Consider the following 15,464-nt stretch of genomic DNA (forward strand, 5'->3'; position numbering starts at 1 on the left):
TTCTTTATTTTATTTTTAATTTTTAAGTATTTGTTTCTTCTTCCAATGCTTCTTTGATGTTAAGAACCTTTTGCTTTAAAATAAGTAAGGCCTTCTTAAAAATGTCGGCAGAGGAAAAACATCCCGTAGATTCAATAGTAAAAATAAAATGATTTTTAATTTTATGAAATGAAACCTTTTTTGGATATTTTTCAATACATACTCTACATGAAGAGCAGTTTAAAGGGTCTTTTACAACTAAATTCTCACTTTCTTCTATATCAAAAACATTTTTGGGGCAAATATTAACTAAATCATATTTTTCATCTTTTGTAAAATTTTCAGATGTATCAAAGGTAAAAGATGGGTACATTTTATATACAGCTGTACAAACAGGTGACCATTTTGCATGAGTTTTTCCAATTCCTTTTTCTAAAAAGCAAATTAGTTCAATTTCTTGTCCACTACTTAATTTTGTTATTAAAATATTATCATCAACCACTTTTGGGTGATTATTTTCAAACTTTATTTTCTGCTGCTCATTTAAAGGAAACCATTTTAAATCCCTTGAATATACACTTAAACTATTTTCATTTCCTATTTTTTTATATTTTACATGAAGTTTAAAACAAAAACAATTCAAGGGGTTATATTTTTCATATTCTTCTTTATAATTAATTAAATCTGCATCAAATTTAAATGGAATTAAACCTAATCTATGACATAATATTTCATCAGCTATTATTCCAGTATTCTGAAAAATATTTACTTTTTCAATGGCAATAGTTGGTACTTCTGATATCATAATTCTTCTTAAAGCATTAGCTATGGAAACATTTAAGTTTTTTACTTCTAATATTAATAAATCATATTCATTTTTTAGTATATTCATTTCTAAGTTTTTTTCAAATTCATTTATATCAAAGTAATTTTCCTTATCCGATAAAAAATAGCTCCCATAAAAATTTGTAGTAGTTGCATTTCTTGGGCCTTCTTCACCCAATTTAATAAAATTATCTCTAAATTTTACATTTTGCATTTTTACTTTATTTTTCTAATCTTTTCTAATTATTCATAATTTTTTTTTTCTATGATTTTATATATATATATATATATATAAACAAATATAAATATTTATTTTAATTCTTTAGAATTGTAACATACAACCACATTTATTATTTCTTAAAAAAAATTATTCTTTTTTAACCTTCTCTTTTAAAAGTTTATAACAAATTTAATTTTAATAATCTTGATAAATTTTGCTTGAATTTTTTTTTATTTTTATTTGATTCTCTTTTTTTTTTTTAAAAAATTAATTCTTCTATAATTTATATAATGTTATTAAAAATATCCATTTTTTATTTTAATTAAAATGAAAGTTCTTAAATTTTTTTTCTGAAAATTTTTATACAAAAATTTTTTTTTTTTTTTTTTCATATATTTATATAGTATTTATGTTACAAATCGTTATTATAAAAGGAAATAGATAGATATAAAATATGTTCATTTAATATTAAAAAAAAAAAAAAAAAAATATATATATATATTTATATACCTATATATTTATAAATATATATACACAATATATATGAATTAAATTTAAAACATAATATTTTGTTTTAATATTACTTTCATTTTTAAGCATATTTTTACATATTTTTTATATTAATATTTTTTTTTTATCTTTATTTTATATTTTTTTTTATTTTTTTTATTTTATTTTTTTTTTTTTTTCTTATTTTTTGCTTTTCAAGAACAAGAAATAAAAATTTAAAATCTTAAATTTTACTTTTTAAAAAGTATAGAAAGAAATATATATAGTAATAATTTTCTTTTTCTGAAAAAAATTTGTTATTTTTAGCGACATTTGTATTACATATATATATAACAAGAGGATTCTTTTATGTGTTTATAAACATAACCTTAATTTCTCATTTAATTATATAATTTTAGTTTTTATTCTTATAATATTATCATATATGGTATATTGTATGCTCTTATAAAAAAAGTTACAAAGAAAAATTAGATATATTTGTAAATTTAATTCAGAATTTTTATAAACTATTATTTATGTAATTTTTAAAAATGCCAAAAAATAAAGGTTAAAAATTTTTTATAATTATTTTTATGTTAATGTTTTCAATTTCTTAAATATTCATTTATATTATCTTTTCAAAATTCAATCAAATTGTTTTATATTATTATGTATCATTTATATAAATAAATTATAGAAAAAAAATATAAACAATTTCATTTATTTTATGTTAAAAATACAAAATAAATAAAAACAGGTAAAGGAGGAAAAAATAGGAGAAGAGGGAAAAATGATAATGAGGGAGAAAAAAGGGAATTATTATATAAAGAAGAAGGCCAAGGTTATATATATAATAAAATAAATGCTACTAATGTTTATTATAAAAAAATTTTAAAATTATATATTTAGAGTAAAATATGTACATAAAAAAGGGTAGCTTTTTTTTTTAATATGTTCTAATAATATCTTTTCTTTTTCATACACATATAAACAGAATGAAGCACATATATATTTATGTATATGCATATCTTTTTTTTAGAATATGCTCAAGTTTTAAGAATGTTAGGAAATGGAAGATTAGAAGCCCATTGTTTTGATGGGGTAAAAAGATTATGCCACATTAGGTTATAAAAGAAAAATGAAAAACAAGCAGTGGAAACTAAAATAAGAAAAAAAAAATAAAACAAAAATTATTAATTAAATAAAATGTATATATTTTTAAATTTGCGAAACTTCCTTTTGCGTAATTTTTAATTTTTTTTTTTTTTTTTATATATAGAGGAAAAATGAGAAAAAGAGTATGGATAAATTCAGGAGATATTATTTTGGTATCCTTGAGAGATTATCAAGATAGCAAAGCTGATGTTATAGCAAAGTAATTATAAATAAATAATTGAAAATACAAAATTATACAATAAGAAAATTTTTATTAGTATATATTCATTTAGAGAATAAAATTTGAAATATCTATCTATTATATATACTGAAATTTTTTTTTCTGCATTCATATTTATAGGTATACTCCAGATGAAGCAAGAAGTTTGAAAACTCATGGAGAATTACCAGAAACGGCCAAAATAAATGAAACAGACATTTTTGACGACGATGCACAAAATGGAGTAGAATTTTTAGATGATGAATCTGATGAAGAAGCTCAAGAAGATGTTAATAATTCTAAAAAATTAGATATAGAAGATGTAAGTTTTTTTAATATCCTTATATATATATTATTTGCACACTTGTTCCTGTAAAATAATGACTCTTTTTTTTTTTTCACTCTTTTTTGCAGATATAAAGAAATTCAGGAAAAAAATATAAATATATATTTGTTTATATATAATACAAAATTATAAGCTTATCTATTTATTTTTATTATCTTTTTTTTAAATTGTGCTTTATATATATAATATTTTAAAAATATTTTTATAAATTCATTTATTTTTTGTTTTTTTTTTTTTTTTTTTTTTTTTTCTTAACTTATAGATTTAAATTAAAAAAAAAAATGTTATATTTAATAATTTTCAAAAAAGAATATAAAGAATAATACTTCATTATCTTCCTTATATATTAATATAGAAATTACACATTTTAAAATTACACTATTTTTTAATTCCTCTTTTTTTTATTATTAAATTAAAAATTAATAAAAAAGAAAAAAAAATTACATAAATTAATAATTATGTTTCATATGCAAGTTAAAATTAATTATGTATTCTATATATATATATTGAAAACATCTATTTTTTTAAAAAATATTCTTAAAAAATTATCATCTGGAGAAATATGATATAATTAAAAAATATATATATATAAATAAATGCTAATATTACCTAAAAAAAATTAGCTTAAATATAGAATTAGTTCTTATGAAAATTTTATTGTTATTTTTCTTTTTAGATATTTACACATTGAAAACTGTCAAGGTAATTTCACTTTGGCTATATTCTATGTTATTATATGAAGCGAAAACATTAAACTTTATGGAATCTGAAAAAATAAAAATAAATTTTAATAATGATAATAACATAAAATATTTTAATAAAATGGTATTTAATATGATTTATTGACGTTTCTATATATTCTTAATTTTCTAATTTTCATATTTTTTTTTTTTTTTTTAAAAATAATTTTATTTATATCGCTATCTGATTGTTTTACTAGAATTGTATTTATATAATTTCTTACATTTATTACTTATTTTTTTTTTAAAATACCTGATTGAATTTTTTTAAAAAGCGTAATCGGAATTAATGGCGTAGAAAAATAATAATTGTCTTCCTCACAATTATAGTAAGCTTTTTTGTATATAAATTGTAAATGAGGATTATATAAAATTACATGAAGATATTCAAATTGGTTTGAGAGATGCAGCATATTCATATTAATATTTTTATTTTCATGGATATTAACACTGTTTGGAGTTATATTTAATATATCAGGTTTTATAATAGTAATTGGAAATGAATTTAGATAAAAATTATTACCAAATGAAAAATATATATTGCATGTACTAAATTTTTTTAATATGGATGATTGATTATTATTTATAAAAGATACATTTGTATATATGTAACTTCTTTTTTTATTCATTCTCCCCTTACTAAATTTATAATATTCATTTGTATCATCTTTAAAATGGTATAGAACATTTATATATTCTTTTTTAACATGAATTGGTGGTTTATTTATTTTAATTTTAATTTTTATATTTTTCATTAATGCAAAATTGTCTGGAACTATACTTTTTATTTTTCCTTCATATTTTGATAAAATAATATTTTCACCATTATTTAAATAATAATTAGAATTATATAAAATTAAAAATAATTTTTTATTTATTTTATTTCTGTTAATTTTACACGACATAGAATATTCTGATTTTGCATTGCATACATTTTTTGAGAAAGAATCAAATAAATGAGAAAAATCGAAATTATATGCCTTTTTATCATTGTCATAACTAAAATGAAAAAAAACATCAATACAATTTTTTTTTTTATTTGTGTTTATTGGAGTATTATCATTAATTAGTTCCTCATTATTTTTACATTCCTTAACCATTTTAGAATATATATATTTTTTATTTTCATTTAAATTATTTTCCATTAATTTTATTTTAAAATCTAGGCAACTTTTAATTTTAAAATTGAAAAAAAGGAAAATAGAACTGTTACAATTTGGTTCAATTATAATTGGATAAGTTCTTAGTATTTTAAGGTTGTCTATAAGGATAATATCAAAAAAATTACAAAAAACATCATCAATTTTTTTTTTTTTATTAATCTTAATAGGATAATTAGAATTTTCTTTGAAATTATACTTTGTTTTACCTAAAATGTAACAATTTTTGTTCTTTAAAAGTATGACAGAAAAAGAAAAACCACAACAGATTTTTTGTATTTCCATTTTATTTTTATACTTATGATTATTTAACTTAAAAAATTGTTCATTCAAATTTTTTATCTCATCGATTTCTTCGTTATTTTTTATTTCTTTATAGATTTCTTTAGTTTCTATATCTTTAAGAAAATTTTCATTTCTAGTTATATGTTCTTTTTTTTTTTTCTTTTTTAATTTGAGTTTTTTTTTCATTAAATCATTCCATATCTTCTGATTAAATATTAATGTGGGAGTTTTTAAAAAATGATTATCAATAGAAAGCAATTGACCATGTATATTATTTCCCCATCCAAATATTTCATTTTCCTGTGTACAAATTAAATTGTGAGAATAACCAGCTGAAATATATTTTACCTTTTTTCTTTCTTTTTTATCAAGTAATACTAACTTTGGTTCTTTAAAAAAAATTTTTTTTTCTTCACATACCTGGTAATTATCGTTACCTCCACACGCATAACAATTTTTTTTTTTTGATAAAAAAAGAGTATGATTTTTTCCACAAGATATGTCAATAATTTTTTCTTTTTCAGAAAAATTTATATAACTAATAAATTTTGAGTGGTAATTATAAATTATTTCATTTTTGTTTATATCAATATTCCATTTATATGCATCATTTTCTCTATTAATAGCATAAAATTCTGATGAGCAAAAAAATATCTTTTCAAAAATCATATTCATGGTTTTTTTTTCTTTATTGTTTGTATTTTCTATCTTATAATTCCATACATTATATTTTTCACTGCTTAATAGAATATTTTTTATATTTTTTTTCAATAACATTCCATTTTCTTTCTTAGTTGCCTCTTCATTCAGGTTTTTTGTATTTTTGTCATATACAATAAAACTTTTTTCATATTTCTTATTTGTATTTTCATTATTTAAATTATTGAATTTTTCTTGTCTTCTGTTATTTTTATAAAATAAGTATAAATTTAAATCAGATGTTATAAAATTAAAATCATATGTATCATTGTAAGAAATGTTTAGATAGCTACTACTATAATTATTTTCATCATCTAACCTAATTAAGGTATTATATTTGTTTTTATCCTTAAAATTTAATATTATATTTATGCTATTATGGCATGTACTTACTCTTTTTATAAAAACATTTTCTAATTCTTTTATTAATTCTAATTCTCCATTTTTATATAAATATACGTTACTTAAAGATTTTCCTATGTCCTCATTTAGGATCATTTTTTTTTTTTTCTTTTAAATTAAAAAAAAAAACTTTTTTAGAGAAAATTTTTAAATAGACATTTTTTTTTATATATATTTTCTAATTTATAATATACTTATAAACGTAATTATATTTTATAGAATTTCATTAGATAACTTTTTCCTTAAATATATATAAAAAAAAGAAATTTATATATTTTTACATTTTTTTTTTTATAAGAATAAATAAAAAGATGCATGCAATGCTTCACACCGAAATAATGATAAAGAAAAAAAATTAATATAAAACTTATAAAATAAATACTAACAATAATAAAAATATATTCATATTTTGATGAAAATAATTTTAAGCATTATAATATTTAAGTGAACTTAAGGAATTCTTATAAAATATATCATAATAATAATATATATTTACAATATTATTTTTTATATTCCTAACAAGGACCTAGAGAATAGAAAAATTAAGATACTTAATTTTTTACACAAAAAGTATTCTAGGAAATTTTGTATCTTATAATATTTTTATGCATACAAATATTAATAAAAATTTTTTTTGGTTTTAACTTTATTAAAATAATATATAAAATATAAAAAGAAAAAAAAAAATTATAAAATTTAATGTGGAAGATGAACAAAAGGAAAAAAGAATAAATTTTAAAAAATAAAAACACATATAAATATCATCTATATATATAAAATAAAAAATGAAAAAACAATTTCTATTTTTTTTAATATTTATTATTATCTTTAATTTTTTTTTTATTGCTTTAATATATTTTTATAATCATATAAATATTACTATTTTCTAAAAATTGAGTTATTTCAATTTTTAGAATCATACAAATCATCATCACTATATTCTGTATCGCTGTTAGAAAAATTTTCTAACATTGTGGTGGCTACACTAGCTCTTTTTACATTTTCTTTTGAGGTTTTATTTATTCTTAAATAATTTAATTTTAGATAATTATTCTTTTTATCTTTGTTTACTTTTTCTTTTCTTTTATCTTTAATTCTTTTTTTGTGTTGTAGTATATAAGTATATCTGTTTTTTTTTTCCAATTTTTCGTCATTGTTTATTTTTAAAATTTTATTTACTTCATCTATGCTATTGTATGAAGAATCATCACTATCATCATAATTATTAGAATCCTTTATTTTTTCCTTTTTAATGTTTTGCTTTTTTTTTGTGTATCTTTTTCTATCTTTTGTTTCTTCCTCATTTTCATTCTCATTTTCATTTCCATCCTTTGTGTCTTTGTCTTCGTCTTCGTCTTCATCTTCATAATCTTGATTTTCTTCATGATTATTTTCTTCATTATTTTCTTCATCTTTTTCATATAAATTAATGTTTATATTAAAAATGTTTTGGTTAAAGGATTCAAAGTCTATGCTATTTTTTTTATTATCTATATTTTTTTTTTTCTCTGGTTTTATTTCCTCATTTTCCAATATTTTATTTTCCATATTATATTCTTTATCAGTAATGAGTTTTATATTATATTTATCAATTGTTCTTCCTCCACTCAAAATTCCGGCATTTTCGTTTTTGCTAGAAGTTTCTTCACATAAATCATTGCACTTGTTTTTAGATGTATATGTACTTTTACATATATGTTCAATGGTATTATTCATTTTATTTCTATTTACTTTACTTGGACATAAAAATTACATATTCATTTCTTTTAGATATAAACTTTTTCCGTTTTATTTGTGTTTATATACCAAAAAAATAAGTATTCTTAAGATTTTTTTTTTTATTAAACAAATGTAATTTTTCGGTAGTTTTATTAAAAAATATTTTCTTTATATAGATTTATTAACACTTAATTTTAAAGGTAATAAAACATATTAATAATAAAAATATAATTATCAAAATTTCTTTTTTTATTGATATTTTTTTTTTTTTTTTATCTTCATTTTTTGTGTCAAAACTGCACACTACTAAAGCTTATAAAAAACTTTATAAAAAAATTAAAAAATTGAAACAAATGTGTTAATAAAAAGTTTTAAATTTTAAGATAACGGAAAATAAATTTATTTTTTCATTTAACAATAAAATATATAAAAAAACAAGAATTTCTTTGAACTCTATATATAAAAAAAAAAAAAGCACCGAGAAAATATAACATATATGTTGATAAATATAAAAGAAATTTTTTTTTTTTTTAAATTTATATGTTAAGGAAATATTAGATAAATGTAAAAGAGGATAATTTGTTTTTAAACTTTTTATTAGACAAATTTAAGATATATATATATATATATGCAAAACTATTTAAATGCCTATATGTTTTTATATGCTTTATGATTTAGTAAATTTTCTGTAAAGTTTATATAATTTTTTTTAATGGCAAAATGCTTAAAAATAATAGATGGTCTATTTCAAAAGAAGAAATAAAATTTGAAAAAATATATGAGTTAATGAATGAAAAGGATAAACAATCAATAATAATTATAGAAGAAAAAATAATTAATTTTCTTTTATGCTATTATAAAAATTGTGAAGAATTTACTTTAAAAGAAATAAAAGATTTAAATAATTTTTTAGGCTTAATAATAAAAAAGTTCATAGAAGAAAAAAAAATTTCCTTTATAAATATTTTGTTGGTACATTTTCAAAACATACCTAGCTCATTTATAAATATAAAATTAAAAGACAATATATTTTATGTAGAAGAAATAAAAAAATTTTTTATATCAATATTGGAATTGTGTTCATATTTAAAGAAGTGTAAAAATGATGATTTAGAAAAAATCAATTCTTTAATTATATCAATAATAAATTTTTTAAATTTATTCATAATAAATACATTAAAGTAATGAAAAAGATAATTATTTTATATCATAATATATATATATATATAATTTTTTTTTTTTAATGTTGCAAACAAATTTTTATGTTTATTATTTTTTTTGCTTAAATATATACGTGCATGTAAATAAATATATTTATTCAACTTTATTTCTATATGCAAGTTACTTTTTTTTGTCTGTATTTTTCATATACATATGTGTGTATATGTTTATGTACTTTTATCAGATTAATGGAATGGAAATTTTATGAAAATTTTTATACAAAAATAATAATAGATAGTAGAATTTTAGAAATATTTACTAATTTATATTTTGATTATGAATTTGAAAAAGAAAAAATCATCTATAGTTTATTTTTAATAACTGAGTTTAAAGAATTTGATGAAGAAATATATAAATGTGGTATGCTAAAATTATTTATCAAATTACTCTCCAGTAATACATATATCAATTATTTAATGATACAAATAATTATAAATGCTGTTGAGAGAAATATAAAAATCATTAAACTTTTGATAAATGATAAAATGAAAGTTATTAACAACATTTTAGAAAACATATATACAAGAATAAAAAGAGAATTATATGATTTTACTTGTATAAACTTATTAAAATTATTTTCATATATTATAGAAGGAAATTGCATTGATTTTCTAATTTTTTTTAATAAAAATTTAGGTATTAGTGAAGTTAATTTTCTTAATAAATTAAATCAGATAATAGAATATCTCAGAAGTTTAATTAACATTCATAGTGTAATGAATATTTTAAAAGAAAAAAATGAATTATTTTACGATTTTCTTTGTATTTTATTTTGTGTTTTAAGAAATTTAATAGAATTAATAACTAACCCCAATAACAAAATAATTTTTAAATATGTTAATAAAAATTTAATTGAAAATAAAAAAAATGAAATTAATGCAGAGGGTAAAAAGTTGATTGATCTCATTTTAAATTTGTCTCTGGATTTTTTAACTAGCAATAATTTTCATTTTTCTGGTAAAATTTTTAATTTATATATATATATATATATAAGCTTTTTTTTTATATATATATATAATTTTATTTTATTTTATTTTTTTTTAAAGAAGACAAAAAGATGTTACATTTATTATGTTTTGATATCATTAATAGTATGAATAGAAATTCCTTGAATAACATAGTGGATTACACGATACTCTTTGAAAAAATAATAAAAGAAACACATAAAATGAATGATAAAAATATTCATAATAATTATCTATATGTAAAATATTTCGAATCTTTATTTTACATTAGTTTTAATAATGAAATTGTATCTAAAGAAACATTAAAAGAAAGTTTTATTATAAATATAGAAAATAATTTTTATAAAATAAATAAGAATATCGAATGTGAAAATGTACAAATGAGAGAAGTATATAATTTATTAAAACTATATTATTTTGGAATTATAAATATTTTTGTAAAAAATAACTTAAAATCAGAAATTATTCTACCTTTTATTAATTATATTATTTCAGAAGAACTAAAGAGAAAAATTTTTCTATTGCAAAATGAGTTATATTATATGGTTTTTTTACAATTTTTAAATATGATTATAATAAATAATTTATATGAATTTAGAAAATTTATTGAAAATAATTTATTGGAAGACTTGCTAAAAATATTTAAAAAGAGCAGTTTCCATTTTAAAAATATGGTATCTTTATAAATGTTGTAAATATAAATATATATATATAAGGTTTTAATATTTAAGAAGAAATAAAAAAACTGAATAGTTCTACTATTTAAACATAAAAAAATAATGATAAACATTTTATTTTAAATGCAGATATTAAAAATTTTATTGCAATGGATAGAAAAAAAAGTCATTTTAGAAGAAATAACAAATTATATAAAGAAAAATAAAATGATATTTCACATTTTATTGGAGTTTTGGAAAGAAATACAAAATAGGATTAATGAAATTATAAATCCAAATTTAGAAGTCAATAAATTTAATGTTTGTTATTTCATTTTCATAAAATTTATAGAATATATTTACATTAAATATATAAAATTATTTTTATTAATTTTTCTTTTTCTTTTTTAATTCTTTAGGATATTAGATTCATAATACATTATATACTTAAAAGACTTACAAATAATTTTACAATAAATCTAAATTATTTTTTAAAAAATGGAGAATTTTCATATGATTTCAGATGCATAATGATTTTTGAAGAAAAATCTGTGCTAGATATATATAACTCAATAAAGGAGCAAATTTTAAGTTAGTGTTAAGTTTTTAAATCTTTATATCTAGAAATATATATGAAATATATAGGAAACTTTTTATGTATATTACTAAAATCATATGCTATCTTTGAAATTATATTTATAATTTTTATTTTTATTAGCTAAAGAGTTATTTATTTTGGAAAGTGATATACTCATTTTGGATGATAAAATTAAAAAATGTAGAGAAAAAATAGAAAAAATTGAAAACAATTTTCATATTATATTAGATTTAAATAAGAAAAAAAATAGAAATGATTTAGAAAATTTTTATAGTTACATAAGAAAACAACATAAACAAGTTTAAAAAAAAAAAAAAAAAATGTGATTATTTAAATAAAAAGAATTAATATGTAGCATAAAAAATTCGACTTAAATGATTTATTGCTTTACACAGTTATGTTATTATAATTTTATATAAATTTATATTTAACATATATATTCATATTTTTTTTTATTTGCCTTTTAAAGAGAATTTAGTATAAAATTTTATTTTTTTTTTAAAAATATTTTTGTGTGTGCTATTTTTAAAAATAATGAAACAAATATTTTTATTAATAAAAGCACAAATTCCACTAATAAAAATATGTAATTTTTTTTTATTGTAAAACAGAAAAATTTTATTATATTCAATTTGTTTCATTTCTTTTTTAAATATTTTATTTTTACGGTGTTATAAATATGTAATTTATGTTTAATATTTTTTTAAATAAATAAAAAAAGTTCTATTGAAATTGTTTTTGATTACAATTTTTATATGGAAAAAAAAGAGTCGAAAAAATAATTCGTAATAAAAATTAAATGTTTTTATGAAAAAATTTATAAGTCTTTTATAGAGTCCGTGAAAATTCCAAAAAACAAAATTATTAAAATTTTCTTTTATTTATTTCTTTAATTTTTGAAAATTCTATGCTTTTTTTAATTAATTTCAATTTTTAGTACTTTATATATTTGAAATATTTTTTTAAGTTGTATTTGTAAGTATAAATGATTTTTAAAATTTTAAAATATAATAGACAAAAAAGTATTGTTTAAAAGTTATAAAAAAAAAAATTAAAAAGAAAAAATTGTTTGCATTTAACTTTATATAAATAATGTACTCTGAAAATTTTGGTAAATTAAAGTATGTTGTATAAAAAATAAATAGAAGTATAATTTATATATATATATATAAAGGAAAATATGAGTGATAAAAAAATAAAAAAAAAAAAACCAATACAGTACAAAAATGATAATATAAAAAGATTAAGTAAAAGAAATAACTTTATTAAGAATTCAAACGATTTAGATTTTGAAAAAGATGAATTTTTCAATAGAAAAAACAATGAATACGTTGATAATAATTATGTTGATGTATTAAGAAAAAATTGTATGAAAGAAAAACAGAAATATTTTTTATTCTTTCCTTTTTTTTTGACTTGGATAATAAAGAAAAAGGAAAAATATACTATAAATGTATTAACTTTTGTAGGTTTTTTTTTTATTTTTTGCATTATACTTAAAAATTATAATGAAAAAAATGAAAATAATGATAATAATAATAAATTTGATTATTATTTTGAAAATGATGAATTCATATATATTCCGAATAAAAGAAGTTCCAATACAATACATTTGAAAAATGTACCAGGAACTGAAATAGTAGATAATAATTTCTTGAGTGTATATTCAGAAAATATGAAATATTTAAGACAGACTAGTTTAAATCTTTCATTACATCAAAGATCGTTATCTACTGAATGTTACGTATATTTTAAAAGTTTTTTAAAACAAGCTATATCACCTCATAGCTTAACAAAAGCAATAAAAATTGATAAAGAATATATATATCCTTGGGACTCTATAACACAAGATGATGTTTCGAGTATAATTGAAAATGCAAAATTTTGGGGGTTTTTAGCTACCTGGTTTAAAAATCATAGAAATGCACAAAAAGTTAATCAAGAAATTTTAAAAAGAGATATGCCTGTTCTATCACCTCGTTTTATTCAAAGAGATGATTTATATACTCATTTTTATAAAAACAACGATGAAACAAAACCAAATTTTTATGGAATAAATTATACATGGTTAGGGCATGCTACAGGTTTAGTAGTAGTAGATGGGTTTAAGGTATTATTAGATCCAGTTTTTAAAATTGATTTATTAAGCCTTAAGGGAATTGTTAAATCAATATTTAATTGGGCGAATGTTAAGATAGTGGGAGGGTTAGGAGAAAGAATATCCAAATCTCCATGTAACATTTCTCAATTGCCAGATGATTTACATGCTGTTTTTGTTTCTCATAATCATCATGATCACATAACAAATGAAGATGCAAGAGCTTTATGTAAATTAAAAAAATTTCAAAATGTCATGTGGTATGTCCCAGAAGGCTTTGCAAATTTTTTTCTTAAAGAAGGTTGTAAAGCCTCTAAAATTTACGAGATGTCATGGGGAGATGAAAGATGGATATCTTGTTGGATATCTTATAAACAATTTAAATGTAGAGATGGAATGTGGAAAAGTAAAAACAATGCAAATGATATTTTTAAATATAAGATAGTTTATGCACCCACTCTTCATTGGACATCAAGAAAAAATAGTCTAAGTGACTTTAATCAATCATTATGGGGATCATTAATATTAAAGGGACCAAAGCATAAATTCTATTTTTCTGGTGATACTGCATATTTAAAGAATGAATTTGAGGAATTTAAAAAAATTGGGAGATTACATGGTCCTTTTCACTTAGCTGCTGTATCTATTGGTGCATATGAACCAAATAATTCCTTAAGATACCATCATGTGCATCCTTGGGAATCTGTGAAGATATGGAGAGATATAAGAGCAGAAGTCGCTGTAGCAATTCATTGGGGTACTTTTCGATTATCTGCTGAAGATTTTATGCAACCTAGAGATGACTTAGAGGCTGCTTTACTTGGTGTTAGTTATTATAAATTAAGAAATTTAAGTTTACCGCAAGAAAAAAAAAAAAAAGAACTATTGAAAAAATATATGATTAATAAAAATACTGAAAATGAAGATGATAATGATGATTTGGAAGATTTAAAAGAATACTTTTATCCTTCTTCAAATGAAGAATACCACGAATATACAGAAAGTTTCCACTCCTTATTTTCAAATAATATAAATTTATATTATAAAGATATTAACAGAAATTATGTTAAACATATGTATCAACAAAAAAAATTATATTCATCAACATACAATCGTTTTAAAAGAGCTTTAATTTTAAGAAACTCAAAAAAATTACCAAAATCATGGAAAAAGTTATTACTCAATCTTTCTATTCGATTCCAAACTATACCTATAGGTGGGTCAATTGAAGTCGCCTCAAATGATGAAAATATTTCTATGACAAGATCAAGTGAATATAATTCTACATTATATGAACATTATACTTTTCCGCAATGGTATAAGAGCAAAAAAAATGAAGAAATACCAAGTCAAAATTTCTTTATGTATGAAGATTTGATGAATTTTCATATTGTAAATTGAGACTTTAATAAGAAAAAAAAAAATAATAATAATAAGTATGGGTAGAATAAAGACGAAAAACCTTTTTTTTCTTTTTTTTTTTTTTTTGATTTAATTATTTTAACAATTTATTTTTACATATCTGATAGATATATTATCAAATAAATATTTTTCAATTTAAAAGTTTTTTTTTGTTTTAAATATAATTTTTTTTTCCAATTTTTAAGCATTTCCTTTTTAAATTAAAATTTGTGCCTTCAATATTCTTTTTTAATTTTGTATATAATATATTTATAGTACATTTGAT

The 15,464-nt window shown here is 18.4% G+C and overlaps 6 protein-coding genes across 6 annotated transcripts; 3 read left to right on the forward strand and 3 right to left on the reverse strand.

Annotated features, from left to right (window-relative positions):
- Window positions 1-22: 22 nt before the first annotated feature.
- PRELSG_0940700 (DNA-directed RNA polymerase I, putative) lies at window positions 23-1,018 on the reverse strand (the record flags this gene model as incomplete). The annotated part of the gene is made up of 1 exon (XM_028676860.1): window positions 23-1,018. One exon carries the CDS (start codon window positions 1,016-1,018, stop codon window positions 23-25), a length of 996 nt encoding a protein of 331 aa, XP_028533307.1.
- A 1,046-nt stretch (window positions 1,019-2,064) lies between these two features.
- On the forward strand, window positions 2,065-3,308 carry PRELSG_0940800 (translation initiation factor eIF-1A, putative; the record flags this gene model as incomplete). The annotated part of the gene is made up of 6 exons (XM_028676861.1): window positions 2,065-2,080; window positions 2,271-2,354; window positions 2,553-2,637; window positions 2,805-2,888; window positions 3,030-3,210; window positions 3,303-3,308. The coding sequence occupies 6 exons, from the start codon at window positions 2,065-2,067 to the stop codon at window positions 3,306-3,308; spliced, it is 456 nt and encodes a 151-aa protein (XP_028533308.1).
- A 606-nt stretch (window positions 3,309-3,914) lies between these two features.
- PRELSG_0940900 (conserved Plasmodium protein, unknown function) lies at window positions 3,915-6,616 on the reverse strand (the record flags this gene model as incomplete). Its single annotated transcript, XM_028676862.1, has 2 exons — window positions 3,915-4,000; window positions 4,228-6,616. 2 exons carry the CDS (start codon window positions 6,614-6,616, stop codon window positions 3,915-3,917), a joined length of 2,475 nt encoding a protein of 824 aa, XP_028533309.1.
- An 807-nt stretch (window positions 6,617-7,423) lies between these two features.
- Window positions 7,424-8,236, reverse strand: PRELSG_0941000 (conserved Plasmodium protein, unknown function; the record flags this gene model as incomplete). Its single annotated transcript, XM_028676863.1, has 1 exon — window positions 7,424-8,236. The coding sequence occupies one exon, from the start codon at window positions 8,234-8,236 to the stop codon at window positions 7,424-7,426; it is 813 nt and encodes a 270-aa protein (XP_028533310.1).
- Window positions 8,237-8,959: 723 nt separating this feature from the next.
- On the forward strand, window positions 8,960-11,984 carry PRELSG_0941100 (conserved Plasmodium protein, unknown function; the record flags this gene model as incomplete). Its single annotated transcript, XM_028676864.1, has 6 exons — window positions 8,960-9,420; window positions 9,645-10,345; window positions 10,507-11,099; window positions 11,232-11,402; window positions 11,501-11,672; window positions 11,800-11,984. The coding sequence occupies 6 exons, from the start codon at window positions 8,960-8,962 to the stop codon at window positions 11,982-11,984; spliced, it is 2,283 nt and encodes a 760-aa protein (XP_028533311.1).
- An 875-nt stretch (window positions 11,985-12,859) lies between these two features.
- Window positions 12,860-15,178, forward strand: PRELSG_0941200 (conserved Plasmodium protein, unknown function; the record flags this gene model as incomplete). Its single annotated transcript, XM_028676865.1, has 1 exon — window positions 12,860-15,178. One exon carries the CDS (start codon window positions 12,860-12,862, stop codon window positions 15,176-15,178), a length of 2,319 nt encoding a protein of 772 aa, XP_028533312.1.
- Between the last annotated feature and the right edge of the window lie 286 nt (window positions 15,179-15,464).

Source organism: Plasmodium relictum (assembly GCF_900005765.1).
Source record: "Plasmodium relictum strain SGS1 genome assembly, chromosome: 9".
Lineage (NCBI taxonomy): Eukaryota > Apicomplexa > Aconoidasida > Haemosporida > Plasmodiidae > Plasmodium > Plasmodium relictum.